Raw genomic sequence first — 22,929 nt, 5'->3', positions numbered from 1 at the left:
CGTCCCACCGCGCCGCACCGCAGTGCAGGTGAAGCTGGGCAGCGGCAGGTGGGGGCCACCTTGCCCCAGGAGGCCCCATTATGGGGAGATGCCCCGTGCCCCAACGGGGAGGGCATCTCCCGCTGCGGCCCGGCGGGGCGGCCCCTTCCCGGCCCGGCTCGATTCGGTTCCCGGCGGGGCGGACCCTTCCCGGCCCGGCCCGGCCCGCGCGGCTCCCGGCGGGGCGGCCCCTTCCCGGCCCGGCCCGGCCCGGCCCGGCCCGCGCGGCTCCCGGCGGGGCGGCCGCGGGAGGCGGAGGCAGCGCTGGCAGCGCCGCGGCGGGCGGCGCACACACGCACACACACCTCCCTGCATGTGATTAAATGGCTCGAAATCTGCTTCTGATTTCCTCGGGGAGGTGACTTTTCCCTTCTTTTCAACCCCGGGATTTATTGGAGCGTTTTTACTCCGCTTCCAGGCAGCGGACGGGGCTCAGTTTCTCTACTTCTTGCCCTTTTTATATATATATTTTTTATTTTTTTCTTGGGTTTTCCCTCCCCTCGCCTGCCTTCCCCGCCGCCTCGCCTCCTGCCGCTGCTGGAGCCGCAGCCCGGGGCAGTGCGGCGGGGAGCGGGCGGCAGCGCTGCGGGCACGCGCTCCCGCTTGGCAACACTCACCCTTATTTTCCTTTCGCCTGTACTTTTTTATTATTATTATTTTTGGAGGGGGGGAGTGCAAATTGTTATTATTACTTTTTTTTTTCTTCTTCTTCTTCTTCTCCGACCAGCGAAGGGAGGCGGGAGCCGCCGCGCTGCGCTCGCCGCCCGCGGCCCCGGACCTGCCCCGCAGCCGCCGCGACCTGCGCCGCTCGGTAAGAGCCCCCTCGGCGCTGCCCTCCGCCGAGCCCCTGCTCTGCTGCCCGCAGCTCCCCCCGCGCCCAGCTTGCCTTTTATTTCTCCTTCCTCCGCGCCTTCATCACCCTCGCTTTATTTCCCGTTTCATCCCTTCACTCCGTGCGCCGCCGTTGCCAAAGCGGGAGCTCCCCATGGCGGGGACGGGGGTGCCGTTGTCACCCGCATGCGGACCTGGCCCGGACTGCGTGAGCACCACACCGAGGAGACGAGCGCTGCGGATGCTCCGCGCTTTGTCCCACGCTGGCTGCACCAGCACGGCCCGGCTCCACTTAGTGCCCCCACCTCAACCCTGCGCTCCCGGGCCAGGGGCTGTATGTGGGGTGCTCAGTGCTGTATGAGCCCCCGTAGAGTTGCTGCAGAGCTGTCAGCAGGACGTGAGCCTCCAAAAGCTCTGAGCCCCGCGGTGGCCTCGCCCGGCGTGTCCCAGGCTCCTGCCGTGGGTGTCGGTGAGGGAAGCCGGGGCAGGAGCTGTGCCAGGCTGCTGCCTGCAGTGCCAGCTCTGGCTGACCAGGCACGGGACACGCACGTGCTCTTCCATGTCCTGCAGCTCCTGCTGCAGGCTGAGAAGTGCCCGGGCTTTCTATAGGCTTGGAAGCTCTTTGCAAGTGCAAAGCAACAAAGCACCTTGGTGGGGTGGATTTGCCTTTGCCGCTGCAAAGCCTCCACTTTGAGTCTGTTGGTGCCTCCTGTGTTTTTGATCTCGCTGCAAAGACCACCCTTCTGGCTCCTTCGTAGGGAGCTGGATTGCTTTGCTGTCTCAGTGCTTTCTTCAGTCGCTGTCTCTTCCCTGAACTTGCCATCCTGCTGGAGAGCGGCTGGATGGAAGCACCTTCATTGGGTTAAGAAACAGTTGGCGTGGAGGGCGTACGGTGCTCAGCATCTTGCATGGTTTGCTTCTCACCGCGGGGGCAAGCAGGGCTGGTGAGAAGGGCTGCGTGGGCAGGAAGGGCTTCTCGGGCAGGGTGGCCGTGCACGCGGGCACCGCAGCGCTCAGCGCCCGCGCGCAGCCTGGGTGAGCTTGTGCCGCAAGCGCGTCCGAGCAGGGGGCATGGGCTGAGCATCCTCACCTCTGCCTGGCAGCAGAGCTGTTGTCCTGGATGTGCCAGCTCTGGAAATGACCACAGATTGCTCTACCCCTGCCAGGTGGCTGTTGCTCTCCCTGAGAGGAGGAGCGGCCAGAGCTCCCTGTGGCTGTGCAGTGAGGAGGAGGCTGGAGCTGTGCCTTGAGCACTGACTCCAAGGCATTTTGATGGATGGAGGGAAGCGTTTTTTTCTGCAATATTCTATTTATAAAACAGAGGGAGCTGCTGGGCTTTTCAGACCACTCGGTGGAGCGAGCTAGTGAGGGGACAGGAGGTCCTGCAGCCAAAGAGCTGAGTGTGTGGTAGGTTACCGGAGCTCCCGTTAGTCTGCTGGAGATGCCTCCATGCGCACAGCTGAAAGAGGAGGAGGGCGAGTGGGGTCTCTGTGTTGAGAAGACAGCAGGTTTAATGCCAGTTCGACAGGAGCCGAGATGAGTTTTAGGTCTGGAGGAGAAAGAGGCGCCTCAGGGCCAGGCCTGGCAATGTGGTTGAGTGCACTGTGACCTGAGGCCCGCCGCCCTGCAGGAATGGAAACCATCTTGGCAGCCTTAGCAGGAGGGCGTTGTGTTCTTCCCAGAGCCCCAGGTGGAGACGGGTGCCACGAGGTGAGGTGTTCAGGCCCTGGAGAGGGCGGCGGCTGCAGGCAGAGCTTGCAGGCCTCGCGCGAGGTGGCTCCTGTGCAGGTCCCAGGGCACGTGCGTTCCCCTGTCGCTGTCTTCCTCCGCCGGGGAAGCCGCCTGCCCTGCCGAGGCAGCGTCCGGCACCGCTTCCTCCTGCCCCCTACCCCGTTAGTCAGACCTTGCTCCATAAGGAAACGATTATTCTGCACCCCCATGAGCCCCTCCCTGAGCCGGCACAGGACACTTGCGCTCCGTATGGAAACGCAACAGATTTTCCATATCCCACTTTGCCCGTGATGTTAAAAATGTACGTGACAGCCTCTTCCAAATACCGGAGACTTGGCAGGTACTCAAGCCATAACAGGCAGCATGACACCAGGGGCATGAAATATCTCACCAATAGCCAAGGAGAAAAAATGAGATGTCAAAGTGGTGTGTGTTTCCGGCCCTGTTGTCATGAGCCATCCTTTACCCTGTGTGAGGGATCTTTCAAAGCTGGCCAAATGTTGTCATCTCTGAATACCATTTTAAATATTCATCCAGACGATTTTCAACATCTGTGCCCAGCATGTTATGAAAAGGCAACAAGGGACGTTATGGAAACCAGACCACTTTATTCCTGCATGGAGTGGAAGGGGGCAGAAGTGCTGAGGCCTCTGCGAAGGAGCCACAAGAGTGCCAGGCCTCAGCTGGGATCAGCAGGAATAAAGCGCTCCGCATACCAAGTGATATTCCTGGGAGCACGTGGCGAGGCTGAACAATGCAGCAGGAATGTGCAAGGGGCTTTAGGATGGCTAGGGTGGGATTAAAGTCGTGTAAAGCAACAAGCAGCAGTAGACATTAATAGACGGGGCTGCATTCGGGCGACCATGCTGGATGCTCCTTCGAGAGTGGTGGCTCCGTGTGGCTCCTTTAGATGCAGTTGCCTTGGGAGCATTAGGAGCGGGACTGCAACACAGGCCATTGGGAAGGCAACAGTGTGTCATACACGGAGGATTCAGCCCTGCTGTGTGCAGATAAGAGCAGGCATAAATCTCCCCGGGAGAGAGGGGCTGGCTTCATCCCGGGCTCCTGGTGAGCCAGGTGGACTGGGGAGGTTCCGATGGTAAAATCACGGGTGCTACTGTGTTCTGCATAGCTCTGCTCTGTCCTTCAGGTGAACACTGTGACTTAGGAAACACCAAAAGAGGTAACTAACAATGCACTTGAGGAGACGTTCTTTGACAGCTCTTTGCACGTGTTTGAGGAGTCCTTGGACTCCTTGCTTTGTGGTGGATTTCTTTCCCTTGTTTTCGATAACCTAGGAAATCTGGGCTCTGTCTCTTCCTTTTTGCAACATCAGACGGAAATTAATTCAAGCCAAGCCAGATTCTGACCACAGGTATGCCAGTGTAAATTTGAATGGAGTCGCTTACGTCTTGCTTGGCCTGATCTGAATGGAGCAGCGTCTGCCGGGTGCCAAAGGGGCTGAGGTCAGAACCTGGCCCATCCTTTCCCCAATGCACTGCAATTTGTATGTGTCTCCTGGCACCGCCGCGGTATCATATGGCTTGTGTAATGCTGCCTCTGGCCTGTCAGGGTGCATTGCGATATCCATCAGCGTGAGTGCCTGCTTCGGAAATGCGGCCCGCCTCGGCAGCGCCCACACGATGCGCGCGCGCTTTGCACAGCGCAGGCTGCAAGCCCGAGGAGCCCCGCGCTGCGTAACCGGCCTCACGAGGCGAAAATGGATGGAATTATCTGTATATTTACAGGCTCCCGATAGTTAAGTGAAAATTGGAAAGAACTAGGGCTATGGAGATGGATCCCGCTGCGCTGCGGGAGCCATTAGCTGCGTCCCTGGTGGGCACCGGCCGCTCCATTAGGGCGGTCTGGAAATGCGATTAGCTCTGCTGCCCCCCTGCCCTGCTGTTGTGCCGTGCCCCGCGCCGCGCAAGCCAGGGCTGCTCTCTGTGCCTCGGCTGTGTGGGGTTTTTCCTTTCCTTTCCTTTTAAATATTTTGTCCTGGCGACACATGGAATGATTTATCCATGTCCGGAGCCGAGTTTGGGCTTGACGCATTCCGCTTGTCGGATGGGGACCAAAACATTTCCCAGCTGGCACTGGGCTTGGCGTGAGGGACCAGCAACCACGGGCAGGAGCCAAGGGGGACCCTGGGGTCCTGCCTGCCTCACCTGAAGGGGGTCCTGGTTTTGGGGGTACAGGTGTCAAGCAGTGCCTTTGCCTTCCTTTAAATGGGCCCAGCATGAGAGGGGTCCTGCATGCCTCCCATGGCCATGGCACCGTGGCCGAACAGGGCCCAGGCACCCAGGAGGCACATCCCATCTCCAAATGTCTTGCACGTCCATCATTTCTCTTCTTCCGGGCCCTTTCCAGCCCTCCCAGTGCTTTCCCGCTTGGATAAAGCTCTTGCTGGGCTGTGGGGCTTTCCTGGGGCTTGCACAGTTCCTGTGCAACCTGTCCTCCAAGGTCTGCATCCTTTGGACCTCATGCTCAGCTCCCTGCTTAGCCTCACATCCTCTGGGTCCTTCAGCCCCTGTTGGGGTGATTTCGGGGAAGCGCCCCGTGTTCCCCATCAGGTCATGTGCTGCTTCCCGCGCACCCCTGCGGGACCTCACGCGTGCGGGTGCGCAGGGTGAAGTGGCCTGTGGAGGAAGATGCCACATATCTTGTCCAAACCAATGCCAAATAAGGCCAAGCGCTTTCCTCTCCAAGAGGGAGCACGAGCTCTGTCCCAGCCCCGAGCAGGGAAAATCCTCTCCTTCACCCTTCCTCCGGCCGGCATCGTGCGGAAGGGCCCGCGGGGAGGCCCTGTGGTGGGGGGGAGACCCTTGTCCCCGCCGCCGCTGGGTGCCGTCCCCGCTGCCCGTCAGGCCGGCCGCAGCGGCAGCTGCTCGGGCTCAGCGCCCACTGCCCTCTGCTCCAGGCACGTGTCGCAGTGCGTGACTCAGGCCCCGGCGCGGCCTGCGCGGATGAGCAAGCACTGCATGCGGCAGGACGGTCCCTGCCTGCAGCCCGGCTGCCGCCCCGAGCCGTGCTCCGCAGCTCCAGCTCTCTCCTGGGTCCCAGGGTCGCTATTTGGGGATGCTTCTGCTTTTCCTTGGCTCACCAGCTGCACCCACCTGGGTGCATTTGGAGTGGGCGCTTTCCAGGCTGCCTCAGCACTGGAATAGGAAGGATCAGGGATGCAGATGAACACCCGTTTTGCAATATGCACCCAGACCCCAGCACTGCTCTCCAAGGTGGTGATATCCCCCAGTGGGGAGGGAGAGTCCTGCAGGAGGCCAGGCTGGAAACAGCCCCAGCACAGCTCTCCTCAACGCGCGGGGCCGAGCAAGCACCGCAAGCCGCACTCCCTCCAGCCTTGCTCCGAGCGGGAGAAGCAGCACAGAGCTGCTGCGTCTAGGAGCTAATTTTTAAAGTAAAAAGCACTTCGGCAGGCTAAAGTGCGGCGATTTCCTTCCAAACCACATGGCCTATTAGCATTCCCCAAACGGAGAAGCGAGGAAATCGCCCGCCTCAAAAATGCAGCGGGTTCTGGGGTGGAGCATGGCCGAGGCGGCCGGGGCTTCCTCCGTTAGCCTCAGGCTCCCCCACCAGCCCTTCACAGCTGCTCTGGCACCAAGGACAGCTGGACGCTGGTGGCCGCCAGAGGCAACCTGGTGGTCCTGACCCCACAGAGGGGCCAAGAAGACACTGGGGCACATTTGGCCCTCGGAGATGCCCCTGGCAGCAGCCTTACATGTGCCGGGAGCCCATATTCCTCCTTGCACCGCGTATGTCCTGTGCTGGTTTTGGCCTTGCATGCAGCCACATTCGGCCCCTTCCTTCATCGTTCCGAGCCGGGGACAGCGAGGCTGAGAGATGGAAGGGGGGCAGGTGGGAGCCAGGAGAGGAATCCCCGCTGGCGGCCTCTCTGGCAGCTTGCCGGGAGCGCGGGGGTCACGCTGAATATGCATAAAAGGGAGCAGATTGCAGCTGCCCTCCTTGCCGACGCAGAGGTGAGGCCCGCCGAGCGCGCTGGCCCCGGCTCCCTTTCAGCGGGATAATGGGGCGAGCAGAGCGCGGAGCGTGCGTGCCTGTGTGTGGTCTGGCCCGTGATAATGGTTTCCATTCACGCGATGCCTCCGCGGCGCTCGGCGCGGCGGCCCTGGAGGTGCGGCGGGCGGCGCGGGGAGCCCGTGCGCGGGCCTCGCCGTGGCTGGGCTCGCGCAGGGCAGCCCGCGAGGAAGCCCTCGCTGTGCCGCGCCAGAGCCGCCGCGCGGAGGAGGGCCCTGGGCTCTCCCCGCGCTGCTGTTTGGTGTACAGAGGTCAGGTCGTGGCTTGGGCTGGTGAAGAAGGGACCTGCGTGGAGGCAGCGAAGCTGTGTCCAGCTCTGGCTGGTGCTGGTCCAGCAGCAGAGCCCAGATTTATTCCCGCAATTTCTGCCGACAAAGGCCAGCTGATGGTGATACAAGTGTGGGTTTTTTGCATTTTTAGCACTTTCCTTCATTTCCAAGTGTCTCACACTGCGCCTTGGGACACAAGGTGCCCCTCCTGCGTGGCTGTGCACAACGGGGCCAGTGGGAGAGCCGGAGGCATTGCGGGGCTGCGCTGAGCATCCAGGGATGTGTGTCAGGTCTCCGAGGACGCTGCCCAGGGGTCTGGAGCCTGTTGCAGGCTGCTGTGCCGGCTGCTTTCCCAGCGAGGAGGAGAGCTGAGAGCTGGAGCCTCGGGTGCTCTAGGGGACCTGGGGCTCTCTGCCCTTGCCTCTGTCCTCATGGAGTTTGGCTGTGTAGCAGCTGCAATGGGACAGAGCGAAGGGGATATGTGTGGCAAAGGACACAGACCTGCAAGAAGACAGGTTTATTAACTCTGACATGACATAATTGGCCTTAAAACTAGGTCTCTTCTGTTGGGAGAGCAGGTTTAAGGGCACTGGGACATCAGGAGCTGTGCAGCCTGTCCGGTCATGTTTGCGCAGTCTATCCCGTGGGGCTGTGTGATCCAATCTGCCAGGCTGTGCCGTCTGTCCCGTCGGGGCTCTGCGGCCCATCCATGCCGCCGGGTCTGCATGGTCTGTCCCATTAGGATTCAGCACTGCTCTGTGCTCTCTTGCTGGACAGTTCCCAGCACACTGGACACACTGAAGTTGGCAGCATCCGCTGTCCCCAGCGCCGGCGGCCTGGGTGCTCTGCCAGGCCCCTGGCCACGTCTCCACCTCCCCCTCGCGCTCCTCTCCCCACCCGGGAGGCAGCTGCCGGCCAGGGGGGGAGCTCCTTGTAGCTCGGTGTTGGAAGGGAGGTTGGAAGAACGGTGCTGATTTGCCAAGGACCATGTCAAGCACCTGCTGGGACAGAAGAAAGAAGGAGTGTCTGCATGGTCAGCGTGGGCTCAGCCCAGAAGCTGCTGGCCATGAAGGGAGCACCGCCGCTCCAGCACGTTTCTGCAGCTGCCTGCATGGTCCCCCCGCAAACAACGGCACACAAGAGGCACCCAGCTGTAAGCCCAGAGCGAGCAGGAGCACTGTGCCGTGGGCCTGCCCTGACCCTTTCCCAGCAGCATGGACAGTTCTTCACCAGATGTGTGATCCCATTTGGATCTCAGCAGGGCTGCAAAGCAGAGTGCTGCTCTTGCCACACAAAACCTCAAGAACCGTGCCATTTGAACCTCCAAGGGAGCATTGGTCTGGTTTTCCTTATCAGAAAGGTTTTGCTCACATCTGCTGAGGAGAAGCGCTTGCTGCGTGAGACACGCGTCCTCCAGCCCGCGCTGCCGGCCAGGGTGGGCAGTCCCCGGCCCGGCAGTGTCGCTCCAAGCCTGGCAGAGTGGCTCTTTCTCTCCGCTGCAGTGACTGGCATGTCCCCACGCTCTTTCTCAGAGGGTGAAGACACCACCTGACCTGCAGGAACCTGTCTTCTCCCTCCAGCCTTTGCGCGTGGTCTTGGGCAAGTGGTTTAAAACTGGCCTGTTTCCAGCTCTGCTCCTGCAACACTTGTCTACCCACTACACTGCTCTGGAGTACTGGGTTCCTGGTGCTCTGAGGGCCCAAAGGGTCTCCCCAAAAAGCCCTTCAGCACTGCTAGATAGGACAGGATACACCTACTAGGGAGAAGGCCACCAAGGGAGCCTCTGAGTTTCAGCAGCAAATACCTCCTTTCTCATCAGCGATGGATGGAGGAGCAAGTAAATGGTAGAGACGTGGTGGGATCGGGAATCCTTCTGGGGGATATCTCTGGGGGAGGGATGAGATCCCCTTCCTTCCTCTGCCTTGGCTCGCCCGGAGTCATCAGCTCTGTTTTCCAGAGGAGCTGGCAGCAGGGCTGTGCTTGGCTGGAAAGGGAGGAGCTTCCCGCCCCATTAGTGGTTTGGCAGGCAGGAAAGAGCAAGCTTTCTTCCAAAGCGACGGCTCCTTTTTTTTTTTTTTTTCTCAAAAAGGAAAAAATCCCAGATCATTTCAAACTGACTGTTCCCCGCCTGCCTCCTTCAGAAGGAGCAGACGGCCGGATAGCCAGGAGCAGTGTTGGGGGCAGGGGGCTATAAATTAGTAGCAGAGGATTTGCCACATTGAGTCGTGCCTGTAGCGTTGGCCAAGGCTTCATTCCTGAGAGCAAAGCGCAAAACCCAAGTCATCCTGCAATGATTTACTGGTGGGAGAAGGGATGGTGGGGAGTGGGGGAGGACCTCTTCCTCCTTCCCTTGCTGCAGCAAGGGGCTGGCCCTCTTGAGAAGAGGCCAGAAAGCCTTGGCTTTGCAGGCAAGCCCTGTGTGAGGTTGGGCAGCAGCTGGCATGGCCCCTTCATGTAAGCGAGCCCTGGGCTGGCTCTCATGCTAGCTGCCCAGCCTGGCTTCTTGGGGAAGGTCTGCTCCTCTCCCGGCGTCTTGCAGCACTCAAGACAAGCTGGCTCATTGGCACAGAGCCGCTCTGGAGGCTGAGGATGGGGTATGACCATCTGATGTCTCATTGATTCCTGGGACAGTCCTGATTTGGTCAGAGCCAGAAGGAGGTGAAGTGACCTCAGGTCCCTCACACATGGTTGAACCAAGAGCACGGCAGCAGCTCAGGAAGGGATGACACGCTGTGTGCTGTGGGTGCAACGCAGCATTACCTAGACCTGTGCTGCCGCCGCAGGGAGAGGAGCCTGCCTGAGCCCTGGGATTTCTCTCTCTTGATTCTTCTTCTGTTATCACATGGGACAGACCTCAGTTTCTTGGGGACAAGGCTGGAATAACCTCTTCGGGCAAGTGAGGAAGGATACACGTGGCAGTGGGACTCGGAGGAAACATGGCCCAGGCTCGTAGTCCCCTCAGGGAGGGCGGTATGCTTGTGGCCAGATGGATGGTTGCTCTGAGAGGCTGGAACAGCCGGAAAGGTGGTGCTGACCCCAGGATCTCCCATCCTGGAGATCTGCTGCCTGTCACAGTGTCCCTACAATGTGTTTTCACTGCTGTTCTTTCTCTTGGTGCTGACAGAAAGTGTTTCAGAGTGCAACTCAACAATTCTGGGCTTTCTGTGGCTGTCATGACTTCAAGATCTCTTCTGCCTCTTAGGTCCTCCTGCCTTATGGGGCAGGAAGCTGTGCTACTCCTCTCAGCCCCTCTCCAGGCGCTCAAACAGTGCAGAAGAACAGGGCACTGACTCTCTTTTTCAAAGGTTTTGTTCCTAAGCCTGGATTCTCTGTCCCAGCTCCCCGTGGGGCTGACCTGCAGGGTGTATCTTGCTGAGCAACTTCAGGGCTTGAAATGGGAACACACTGGCCTCAGTTTGGGGGCTAGAAAGACACCTGATGCTCTGCAGTCACAGAAAGCCAGGTGGAGATCTCAGCTAGTCACCATAGTGCCACAGGTTATTTTTCCTCCTTCTCTGCTGCGTCTTGAACTGCTTCAGCTTGGGGACGTTATCTTCAGTGTACGGGGCTACACATAAAAGCCTGGTGGCTGCAGGCAGTGTGTGGGGTATTCATTCCCCCTGCAAACAGCTCTCAAGGGGTCTCAGAAGTCCCTGTCATGCCATTGGAGAAGGTCTGAGCCAGGGTGCCTGGTTTTGGCCTCCTTCTCTCTCATTTCATCACCTCCCAGGTACAGAGGTGTACGTGAGGGATTCCTGTAATTAGGATGTCTCAAAGTGACTACATTCTCCTTTCCCAGGATGCTGTTTCAGTGGAAACAGGGTGGGAACACATGCAGAAATCAAGACCCGCATATCTGGGTCTCCCATGTACTCTGCCAGCCTCCACATCCAGGCGTTGTTCTAGCCTCCAAGGTGGAGCGAGCATGGGAAGTGCCATCCAGCCGAGCTGCTGTGAGTACTCACTGCTCTTTGCTTTTCCTCCAGGGAGGCCCCGGTTTCCTTGCCTCAGGAGGATGGAGGTCCTGCAGCTCCTGCGCCTGCTCCTCACTGCCTGCATGCTGGGCCTTTCCCAGACAGTGAACCCCTTTGTGGCCCAGCAGACACCCCCAGACCCTTGCTACGATGAGAACGGAGCTGCACGCCGCTGCATCCCTGAGTTTGTCAACGCTGCCTTTGGGAAGGAGGTACAGGCCTCCAGCACGTGCGGGAAGCCTCCAACGCGGCACTGCAATGCCTCAGACCCCCGCAAAGCCCATCCGCCGGCCTACCTCACCGACCTCAACACTGCCTCCAACATGACGTGCTGGCGCTCCGAGACCCTGCACCACTCGCCGCAGAACGTCACCCTCACCCTCTCGCTCGGCAAGAAGTTCGAGGTGGTCTACGTGAGTCTCCAGTTCTGCTCACCGCGTCCCGAGTCCACTGCCATCTTCAAGTCCATGGATTACGGCAAGACATGGGTGCCTTACCAGTACTACTCCTCCCAATGCCGCAAGATCTACGGCAAGCCCAACAAAGCCACCGTCACCAAGCAGAACGAGCAAGAGGCCCTCTGCACCGACGGCCTCACTGACCTCTACCCCCTCACGGGGGGCCTCATCGCCTTCAGCACCCTCGATGGGCGGCCCTCTGCCCAAGACTTTGACAACAGCCCCGTGCTGCAGGACTGGGTGACGGCCACTGACATCCGCATCATTTTCAGCCGTCCCCATCTCTTCCGTGACCTGGGGAGCCGTGACAACGAGGAGGAGGATGGAGGCACTGGCTCGTCGCCCTACTACTACGCAGTGGGAGAGCTGCAGGTTGGCGGGCGCTGCAAGTGCAATGGGCATGCCTCGCGCTGCGTGAAGGACAAGGAGCAGAAGCTGGTGTGTGACTGCAAGCACAACACGGAGGGCCCCGAGTGTGACCGCTGCAAGCCCTTCCACTATGACCGCCCCTGGCAGCGGGCCAATGCCAGGGAGGCCAACGAGTGCCTCGGTAAGTGATTCCTCCCTCTCTGTGCTCCTGCTCTTGCTTTCTCCCTGCCAGCTGTAAGCCCAGGGATGGTTTGCAGAGGGAAGGAGTGTTGGGGTTGCAGCAAGCTCATGAATTGTGCTTCTCTTGAGATGTTTTTCAAAGTGCTGGTGGAATTCCTGGTGGGCTCAGGAAGGCTCGGGTGTCTGCACTGTCTCTTCTTTGGGACACCTCCTCTGTAGCTGCAGTGGTTCAGTGATGAGCCGAAGCACCAAAACCCTCAAAAAACTACTGCCATTTTTTCAGCATGTCCACAAAGGCAAGGGAGGCATCAGCTGCACTTGCAAAGAGGAGTTTCCCTGGAGCAGCAAACCAGCTGCCCCAGGAGCAAGGGAAGAATCACGGAGGTTCCCCAGCATGATGTTGTCTAGGTCAGGGATAAGGCAGTGTGGCTTAAGGAAAAGCCAAAAGATTAAGGAAATATTTGAAATAGCCTACTTCGACATTTTATCATTCAAACTTGGTCTGGCACGGTGCTTTGCGTGTCCATTTTAACTTAATCTGTTCTTAAAAATGAAAGTTTCTGTGAATTAAACACGTTGTAATCTAAATGAAACGTTTCAAAAGTATCCAAACAACGTTGTTCAGTCACCGCACTTTGAAATGGTCTTTTCTATGCGATTTTTTGTTGGAGCTTTTGCCTTTTATCCTAATCCATGATAGGTGGGGGAATGCCAGGGACTCCTGAACTCCTGGGAGATGGGAAAGCAACCCCTCGCCTCCTCCTGGACCAAAGCCCAGGTCCCAGAGGATGGCAGGAGGATGGAGATGCAGAAACTGTGCCATTAATCAAGCCCCGAAGGCTCTGTAGATGTGCCAGAGGTCAGGGGGACTTGTTAATATTTCTGATCGATGTCTTCTTGAGATCCCAGCTGTCGGCTTAAATATATATGTTGCAGCAGGTTTCTTCTAGGAAAGGCAGCTATTTCGAAAGGGCTTACACTGATGTTCTAAAACACAGTGTGCCCCATGGGAATGCATCAGCCTGTTTGCTTTCCCCCCTTGTCTTGGAAAGATATGGGGTTTTTTGAGCCAAACTTGGGATAAGAAACAAATCTGCACTAAAGGCTGCTGCTGCTCCGGTGGCGCGTGCCCATGGGAGATGAGACGAGGACAGTTTGGGACCGTCAGATGAAAAGCCCATGGTGTGAGGGCGCTGGAGGGGCAGCGTGGATGTGTGACCCGTGTCGTGGGCCTGCGCAGGCCACTGTGCTGTGACTCCGGCCTGACTGTTGAGGAGGGGGATCGCGCTCCGGGAGAAGCCCTCCATGCAGCCTGCACCCAGTGGCATGAGCGCCCCACGCGGGCCGGCCAGGCGCGTGGCCATGCAGGCCGTCCAATCAACCCGGCGTTGAGTACACTCAACCCGGCGAGGTCGCCCCCATGGCAGATGGGCCTGAAAAGACAAACGTGACAGAAGAGCGATGCGGGGAGGAGGCGGGGGCACCACGGCCCCCTCAGGCCGCCTCAGCGCACAAAGGCCGAGGCCGAGCTGCGTGTGAAAGCGGCTCTCCCTGTGCAGTCGCTCCCCTTCTCTCTCCCTTTCCCCTCGGGGCTTTGTGCCCTCTGCGAGGGGCCCTGAAAGAGCTCCTGCATCCCACACCTCCCACGGTCTTAGTGGCTGAAAGTAGGATTAGCCGCAGCCGCCCTCCCCTCGCCGCCGCTCCACAATGGCGGCTCCGCGCGCCCGCCCTGCAGGCGCAGCAATTAGCGCCAATTAAAAGGAGAGGGCTGCCCGGCTGGGACTACCCTGCGCTCCACTCGGCACAGCCCACAGGGGCTTTCCTGCCTCTGCCATCCCCCACTCCATCCCACTCTGGGACCATTGCCTCTTTCATAGAATCATAGAATCATAGAATGCTTAGGGTTGGAAGGGACCTCTAGAGATCATCTAGTCCAACCCCCCTGCATACGCAGGGACACCTAGAGCACATGGCACAGGACTGCATCCAAGCGGGTTTGGAAGATCTCCAGAGAAGAAGACTCCACAACCTCTCTGGGCAGCCTGTTCCAGTGCTCTGTCACCCTCACTGTTAAGAAATTTTTCCTTAAGTTCCTATGGAATTTTTGGTGTTTCAGTTTCCGGCCATTTCCTCTAGTCCTATCAGTGGTCACCACTGAAAAGAGACCATCACCGTCCTCTGCACTCCCTCCCTTGAGGTATTTATATACACTGATCAGGTCCCCTCTCAGCCTTCTCTTCTCCAGGCTGAGCAGGCCCAGCTCCCTCAGCCTCTCCTCATAGGGCAGAAGTTCCAGGCCCCTGATCATCCTTGTGGCCCTGCGCTGGACTCTTTCCAGTAGTTCCACATCCCTCTTGTACTGTGGAGCCCAGAACTGGACACAATACTGCAGATGTGGCCTCACCAGGGCTGAGTAGAGGGGCAGGATCACCTCCCTCGACCTGCTGGAGATGCTCTTCTTAATGCAGCCCAGGATTCCATTGGCCTTCTTGGCCACGAGGGCACACTGCTGCCTCATGGTCAACTTATCATCCACCATTTCCTCGGTGCTACAGCGGTCACGTCCTTCCCTTGCATGACTCCTGCAAAGGGCTTGGTCCTTGACTAATGCCTCCCTTCCACCAAGTCTCTAAGTGCTCTGGATGTCCTGAAAACACCCAGCCCAGGTTTTCCTGGATGTATCCCAGGGGCTCAGCTGGCCCACAGTGTTAGAGGAGGAGAGAGGACTCCAGGTCTGGCCATGCATTCCAGAGAGGAGGGCCCACCAGAACCCCTTTGGTTTTGCTTTTTTTTTTTTTTTTTTTTTTTTTTCCACCAGAATTTCTGCTTCTTGGCTGTTCTTGGAAATATAGAGGTGAAAACAATAAAAAGATAAAATTTGAGCACCGGGGTAGAGTATGACCATCAATTGGCTATCATAAAGTGGCCACGGTGTTCATGGATCACCATGCCACGTTATTATGGGGGCAAGCGTGACTTTGGAGTGCAGGAAGGGTTTGGGGACGTTGCAGCCAGGTATCAAGCTTTGATTTGTCAGGGGAACATGCTGCAAGCTGAAGACAGCCATGCATCAGTATGTCCATCACCAGGTGGTCTGACTGGTGTGCCACTGTGGCCACAGGGCTCTTCTGGGGCCCCGAAAGGCCTGCTTGCCTGGCAGTGCGTGCGACCTGCCAAAAACAGGAGCCCCTCTTGTACCCTCCAGGGTGCCTCTCTTCCCAGTGCCTTGCCAGGAGCTACCAGGGCATTTCACAGCCACGACTTTTCTTGATGAGGTCTGTGGAAATAGGCCCACCATTTGGGGTTCAGGTGGCTATTCCTCGTCTATTAAGGCTAAAAAGCTCAGTAGCCTTGTGCAGGGAGCAGCTCATGGCGCTGAGCTGACTGAAAAGGTCCGTTTGTGATCCTCCACCTGGGACAGGAGACCCGGGGATGGTCCCTACCCAAAAAAAGAAGGTGTTCAGGGCACAGTGGAGAGCTGGAGCTGGAGCTTGCTGGCCTGGGGAAACCAAGCCAGACTGGGCTGGAGACAAGGGAAGGAAAAGGCTGCCTGCTTCAGGTACGTTGTTTTAGGTAGTTTTTCTTCATTTGTCAAATCCAGATAGGACTATTTGTATTAAAACAGTTTAAAATGGGGGAAAGAGAAGGAGACAGACGACAGAGGCTTTCTTCCCACCATCCCCTCCACCACCATAGAGCCCCAAGTCATTCAACCTAGATGGCTCCAAGCAGGATAATCCCCGCAGAGGAGCCAATGGGAGCAGAACGGCCCAAATCCAGAGAGCCCTGTGTGATGCTTCGGCTTTATCTGCATGGATCCTCCCTTTCCCTGCTGCACCTGGATGTGCTGAGCCGGGGGCTGCCACCCTTGCCTGGGGGAGGCAATAGGGCAGTGCTTCCCATGCAGCAGCCTTCGCACGGGGAGCTGCTTGCGTTGGATTCCCGCTGCTGGGGTTGGATTCCCGGTCACCGAGTCGGTGGGCTGTCCTGGAAAACACCCGGGGATGGAGGGGAACGGATTAGTGCAGTGCAACCACTGGAAGTAATTGATCCACTCGCTGGTAATTCGGGAGCTCTTGTTCCCATTGTGCCGCCGCGGCTGGAGAGCCTTTCTGAGCGCCGCACAAAAGGGAAGCCGTGCTCTGGCGTGCAGAATCCGCTCCACAGAGCAAGGGGATAATACACGGGGCTTGCTTTGATCCAGGGGCTCCGTGGGGAAGTGGTCGGGCTCTCCTATGCAGACCCTCCCCACTGGCCACAGCTCCCTCCACTGCGGGCCGAGTAACAGAGCGGCTGGCAGGTCTGCGGGGCCACAGCTGCCCAGTCCTTGACACTAGTGCCACATCCCAGTCACTGGAAGCCTATTTGTTCCCAGCAACATCAAGCAGATGTCACCCGCAGGGGCAGTGGATGTCAGCAGGTGGGGGTAGATTGATGCCTTGCAGAGAGCTAGGAGCAGAGCTAACCAGGCATCACCTTCAAGGCATCCGAATGCCACCCAGCTCTGTGCGCAGCCTTCCCTGGCACCTCTGGGTCCTTGCTGTGCCGGGTGCGCCGGGCCCAGGGAGCTCGGAGCAGGAGGGGAGGTCCGTTCGTGCTGGAGGTTGGGCTGGTTCCCCTCATTGCTCTCCCAGGACAGGAGCAGTGCCAGGAGGTGCCAAAGATCGAGGAGCTCAGTCCATAGCTGGGCCTGGGCCAACGCACCCTTACGGCTTCAGCAAGTTAATTAGCCCCCTCGTTTTCTCCTGGTTGTCCTGGGTCAGCCTCTTATTCATGCCCTTTTCAGAGGCTCTGAGATGGCTCCCCATGAGCAGCAACAAGGGAGTGCAGCCGCTGCGGAGGGGATTAGCACTCTGTCTGATGGACCAGAGCCCTTTCCTGGGGACAGGGACCGGGAAGCTCAGCCTCGTGCCTCATGTTCCTGCCTGTCAGCTCTTGCCTTTCCCAGGCAGGCATTCAATTTTCTTTTTCTTTTCTCCTGCTTCCTGCTATCAGAGGTAGGAGTCCCGTTGTGTCTCTGTCCAGCATCTTTCCCGCGAGTGCTCGGACCACGCGCTGCTCTCTGCGAGCCCTCTGCCATGCCAAGCGTGGCCGTGCCGCCTCCCTGCAGTCGTGCACACCCTGCCGGCCCTGTGGCCTCTGCCCAAGGAAGGTGCCCAGGGACGTCGCATGGGACACGAAACGTAACCGTGGCCCCCGGCCCCTCCGGGCTGCAGCCACAGAGCTCCCGGGCAGGGCGGCTCCCTGACCAACGTCATGGATGGGGACGTGAGAGGGGAAGGGGGTCCTGGTCTGGACTCCCTTCCCTTAAGGCAGACGTAGCACCCCCATCCATTGCTCCTGGTGCCAAAGCAGGGGTGTAGCTCTCACCTGCAGCAGCCAGGCCAAGGTTTCCGTCTTGCAGGGCACCTGCATGCGCCTTGGGGCTGAATTGGGAGCTGCAGGGTCTGGTCACCCAGCCGGGAGAGGGGCTGTGCAGCAGTGTGCGGCTGTGGGGCAAGGGGTGGCTGCACTCCGTGAGGGGCTCAAAAACCATCGGGAAAGGGGAAAGAAGGTTGCTCCGTTGCAAGGCGTCGACGTTTAATGAGTCTATTATTGCCAAATATTAGATCTTGTGATTGTCTAATTGATCATATGATTGTTTAATTGGGCATACTGTACAAGGGCGGAAGCAAGCTACCACGTAATTAGCACCAAACTGTGCAATTAAATTCTTATTAATACCCCAAACAGCAGGGGACATTCAAGCCTTTAATTAGTGATTATCAGGAGACAGACAGACAGAGCTTGCAACCAAGCAAGCTCTGAGGAACAGTGCAGGCATTTAGCCTGGTAGGAGAGGGGGCACGTCTGCTCGGATTAGCACTGGGTGACCACTGCAGGGGAAAGGAGGGCAGAGTCACACGTATTCGTGTAACCCTGCTCCAGAGGTGGAGACGGGGCCACCACCCCGGTGAGGGGCAGTGAGGGCAAACCCAGCCAGATCTCCCAGGCTGGGTTGAGTTCCTGCCGCCAGGGCCTTGCCCAGTCTCTGCAGTGACCAAGGGACCAAATACCCTTCTCCTCACAGCTCCTCCAAGTGCGCAGAGCCGGCAGCAGCTCAGCGCCATCCGTGCAGCAGGGAAATGGTGCTACCTGCAACCAGAACCAGGGCAGCTGGACCTGGGCTGCTGCTAAAGGAGCCAAGCTCCATCATCTTGCTTTTTCCAACATCTTTGGTTTTCCAGCAGGTTCCCAGGCTCCCAGAGCTGGGAAAAGGTGGTCTCCTGTGGACATGCCAGCAAGGTGGTGAGGAGTGCCTCCGGGCAAGGCTGGCCTCAGGGATGCAGGCAGGGAGCCCGTTTCCTGGGGCAGGGACCTGTGACGCCGCTTCTCCCTCTGTGTCTCCGGTGCAAAAAAAGCCAGGCCAGTTATTCACTCACCAATTAAATGGGAGGCAGAGGGACCTCCAATGGGCCTGGCAAATCATTTACATGACCTTTCTCCTCCCCTGCTCCTCACACTCCCTCTCAGGTCCTATGCCCTCTGTTTCCCAAGAGGATGAGAGTGGGATTTCCCCTTCCCAGGGCAGCTGAGGGAAGGAAACATTAGCGCCTGCCGCATCCCCATATTGCCCCCTGCCGCAGTCAAGCGTAACCTCCTCTGCTCAGGAACACGAAGCCACCTTTCGTCTGGCCTCAGCAAAACTCACAAACGCAGCGGCCTTCACGAGCAGTCTGGTCTTTGCTGCATTTTCTCCAGGATCCCTATCCTGGTTCCTAGCTGCGTGGCAAGAATTTGCCCCAAAAGTTTCTCCTTGCATAGGCAATGGGGGAAAAAAAGTGAGCTTTAAAGGTGCAGCCCGCAAGGGGCACCTACTGCAATGCCCAGGATGGTGCTCTGGGGTGGAGTGTGGGATGTTGGCTCTAATCCCGTAACTCGGAGAAGCCTTGGTGCAGCTGAGGTCCAAGCACGTGGTGGTAGCGGTACCGAGGCTGCTAGCCCAGGCTTGCTAACGCCTTCAGACCTCTGGAAAGGCTCTTTTGGGGGGGGGATAAAGCAGCCTCCTGAGCGGGAAAAGAAGGTCTCCGGCCTCAAAAGAGAGGCTGCAAAGCCCAAGCAAACCAGGTGCCGGGGCGCAAGGTGATCGGGAGCCCTTTGATGTGCGGCGGGTCGAGGCTCCCCCCTTCCCGCTGGCGGGGCCGAGCTCGCACGAAGCACCAGCAGGCCCAGCAGTTAAACCCGGGCCTGACACGTTAATGAATTTCACAGTATGCCTGGAAAAACTCTCACCCAGCCTCAATTTACTGGAGCTGGGAGGGCAGGGAAAGGGGGGGTTGCGGCCAGGGCTGGGGGAGGGCGCCACGTTTAGCCAAAGGAAATCTTGTTCCCATTATCTTTTTGCGAGAGTGTTAAAACAGGAACTGGCAGCGCTTTTCCTTTTTATCTCGCACACGTGGAATTGCAGGCGGGGGGGGAGAGTATCCTGCTGGGTCCTGTGGCTAGTTAAAAGAGGTGTGCACATGAGTGTTTGCACGTGTGTGTGCATGTGTGTGCACGAGCGCGTGCCTGTGCAAGCGCCCGTGTGTGCATGGCAATGCGTGTGCATGGACATGTGTGCACGGGTTTGTGCGTGAGCATCCGTACGCGTGCACGTGTGTGTGCACGTGTGCACCTATGCCTGTGCGTGCATCTCCTCTCTACCCGGGGCTCCGCACGTGCGCGTGCACACACAGTCGGGTTAGCGACTTCAGCAAACACGTGCGGGTGGTCTGAGCTGGGGCCAGCCGCGCGCCGGCATGGAACTGGCTGCTGGGAATGGAGCGAATGGCAAAGCACGAGGGCAGCAAAGGGTTTGCGGCCCTCCGGGCTCTAGCAACCAAACCCCAGCAAGCCCAAACCCCACAGAACACAAACCAGGACCCCGCTTGGCCGTGCTGCTGCAGGGTTTGGGGAGAACCCTTCGCACGGCGCAGGTGCCCGGTGGGCGCTGCGGGCGCTTCCCCTCGGTGCCCCCCTTCTGCACTTGTTTCTGATTTACGGCGGCGGCCGCGCACCCCCCGGCCCCGCTGCCCACACATGCCCTTTCTTGGCGGCGCTGACCTCCCCTGCACCCGGCCCTGTGGGGGGCTGCGGATATTGCACATCTGGACGGCACATTGGAGCCAGCTGCGCGGTGCCCTCCCTGCCTCCGCTGCCTTCCCACCGGGAATCCTGCGGCTGAGCGGGAGACCCTGCGGGGCAGCAGGCAGCCCCTTGCCCCACTGCATCGCCAGGGCCCCGGCAACTTCTCTGCCCTGCTTTAGCTCCAGCATTTTGGCCTGCTGGCTTGGCCCTTACCACCATCTCCTCTGCGCTTCCTTAAAGCAGATTTTCTCCTCACTCACTGTGGAAGGAGCCATCTGCCACCCACAGTCCAGCCTGAAGCCCATCTTCGGGGTGCATGCTAAGGGTCCTGCCAGCCTTGGGGTCATTACAGCTGCAAAGATGATTAAGGGGCGGGAACATCTATCTTATGAGGAAAGACTGAGCGAGCTGGGCCTGTTTAGCCTGGAGAAGAGCAGACTGAGAGAGGATCTGGTCAACATGTAGAAGTGCCTGAGGGGAGTGTAGCGAGGATGGGGGCCAAACTCTTCTCAGTGGTGGCAGTGACAGGACAAGGGGTCACAGGTAGAAATTTAAACCCAGGCAGTTCCATCTCCATGTGAGGAAGAACTTCTTTCCTGTGAGGGTGACAGAGCCCTGGCACAGGCTGCCCAGAGAGGCTGTGGAGGCTCCTTCTCTGGAGATCTTCAAACCCACCTGGATGCCGCCCTGTGCCCCTGCTCTGGGTGTCCCTGCTGGAGCAGGGGGTTGGACTAGATGATCTCCAGAGGTCCCTTCCAATCTCAGACCTCTGTGACTCTGTGATTCACATCACCTGGTGCTCCTGCCCATAAGCGTTCAGTGGAAGATGGAGGGAGGAATGGGCCCCATGTGAAGATGGACTCTCCACACACAAGCCAAGGGCAGTTCAGCTGCTCCCCTGCCTGGACCCCAGCTTCACCTTCTCCCCTTCCCTCGCAGCCTGCAACTGCAACCTGCACGCCCGGCGCTGCCGCTTCAACATGGAGCTCTACAAGCTCTCGGGCAGGAAGAGTGGAGGAGTCTGCCTCAACTGCCGGCACAACACCGCGGGGCGCCACTGCCATTACTGCAAGGAGGGCTTCTACCGTGACCTGAGCAAGGCCATCACCGATCGCAAGGCCTGCAAAGGTAAGGCTGCGGGGTCTCCATGCGGGCAGCACAAGTGACACAGTCTCTCTTGGTCTTTCTCCTCTTTTCTTGAGTTCCCCCCACCTAATTTCCCACTCTGCTCAGAGTATAGCTGCTCCTCGCAGCCACTGTGGGTCACCTTAAACCCCAGTTCAGCCTTTCTCTGCTTCCCCAAGCACGGCAGTGGGGAGGTCTCTTTTGAGCTCAGCACCTCTGCAGGCTTCCCAAGCTCTGAGCAACGGTGAGAACAACCCCAGGGCAGCAAACCTAAGGGCAGGTTCCTGGGAGTGCCTTGTGCAAAGGGAGACACTGCCAGGGCCCTCTTGTTGCCTCGCAAAGACAGAGAGGATTTCCCCTGTGACCATGGCTTTGGTTCCTGGGAGCCAGGAGTTGGAGAGTGCTGGGCTGGGCAGGTGTTGGAAAAGGGCATCACTAAACTTGCTGGAAATCAGCCTTCCGGGTTTTGGCCGCAGGCCCTCTCAGAAGTGTTTGGTCTGCTCTACAACGTGCTTTGTGATGGCTTCCTTTTCAAGTGCAGCTTACAGCGATTTCCACCTCCCTGCTGTGCTGCCATACAGGACCTCAGGGCAAGGGTTTCAGCTCTAGCCCGACTCTTTGACCTGGCTGGTTTTGCAGGGATGCTGATGCACAGGCAGGGGGTGGCTTGTCCTGTGTGTCAGTGAAGAGCCACACCGGGTCCCCAGGCAGCGAGCTCAGCCTGACCCCGCGAGGCCGATGGCCGTGCCAAACATCATGGGGTTGAACCTCCCTGTGCTTTTAGCCCTTAGCATAGCCTGCCTGGCCTGCCTTCTTGCCCTCTGCGGTGCCTCAAAACAACAGTTTCACCAGAATAGTTTAGCTAGCGCATCACCTTGATCATCTCCAAGGACTAGCACTATCCAAGCTGAAATACTGGCCCTGCTAAAGCCAAAGGGAGGCTTCTCTGAAGCCAGGAATTCACCCCTGATTCCCTTTTTCCAGCTTAGATTGCAAGTATCTCCCGGAAGGGAGTGCAGCTTCCTCCCTGGCAAGGAGCACGGTGTCGTGATGATGGCAGCGGAAGCCGATGAGAGGAGCATCCAGCTAAGCCCCGTGGCTGAGCCTCAGCAGCTGCGGGGAAGTGGCAGCTGCAAGGCACCTTCTCGGCCAGTGCTCAGGAGGTTCTTGGCATCACGCTGACCCTTCCTTGCTTTGCTTCAAATGACTGAACCCTTTCCAAGCAAATGAGCAGGTAGCGCATGCCCTACCTGCACCCAGCTCCTTTGTGAGTGGTCACTCGAGACGAATGCTCATGCCACTGTCCTCCCAGCTACCAGTTCCTGAAGTGGATTTGATTTGCCTCCTATGGGGTCAGATTTGCTACCTCTCCTCCTTTGAGAAAGGTGCTTCCAAAAGCCAGGCTGCTTGTTCGGTACTTGCAGCCTCCTTTTCCACACACAGTGGAGCAGAGAGCTGAACCAAGCAGTTGCAATGCTCTCCATCTCTGCCCTCCACCAGAGAGGACAGCAGTCAGGGAAGGCCAACTCGGGCCCTCGAAGCCTGGCTGCTGGGAGGTGGGAAACATCTCCACCTTGATCTGTGCACAGGAGCAGCTGGGGCAGCCCAGGAGGGCACAACCGCTCGCTTTGCTTTGGGGTGCCCCTGAGATGCCAGGATGGCAGTGCCAGGGAAAGGAGGGCTTATGCAGGGCCTGCAGTGACTGCTGAAGCTGGGTTAGGACAGTTAACTTTGTGGCCACAAGTCTGGAGTGGACGTATTTGGCTTGCAGGTCTCCCCTCTCCAGAGTGTCAT

General features: G+C 58.4%; 1 protein-coding gene across 1 annotated transcript in view; it reads left to right on the top strand.

The window, feature by feature from the left end:
* Positions 1–408: 408 nt before the first annotated feature.
* Positions 409–22,929, top strand: part of NTN3 (netrin 3) — a 40,857-nt gene continuing 18,336 nt past the window's right edge. Inside the window, exons 1-3 of the mRNA XM_088523029.1 lie at positions 409–850; positions 10,910–11,905; positions 20,950–21,138. Coding sequence (XP_088379155.1) covers positions 10,939–11,905; positions 20,950–21,138 — 1,156 coding nt within the window. The 5' untranslated portion in view covers positions 409–850; positions 10,910–10,938. The remainder of the gene's footprint in view (positions 851–10,909; positions 11,906–20,949; positions 21,139–22,929) is intronic.

The sequence above is a fragment of the Tinamus guttatus genome, unplaced genomic scaffold, assembly GCF_059628265.1.
Source record: "Tinamus guttatus ecotype Peru unplaced genomic scaffold, ASM5962826v1 Tinamus_guttatus_pri_ptg000172l, whole genome shotgun sequence".
In the NCBI taxonomy this organism is placed as follows: Eukaryota; Metazoa; Chordata; class Aves; order Tinamiformes; family Tinamidae; genus Tinamus; species Tinamus guttatus.
Note: the sequence above shows the minus strand (reverse complement) of the source record. Positions and strands in the feature narration are given on the sequence as shown.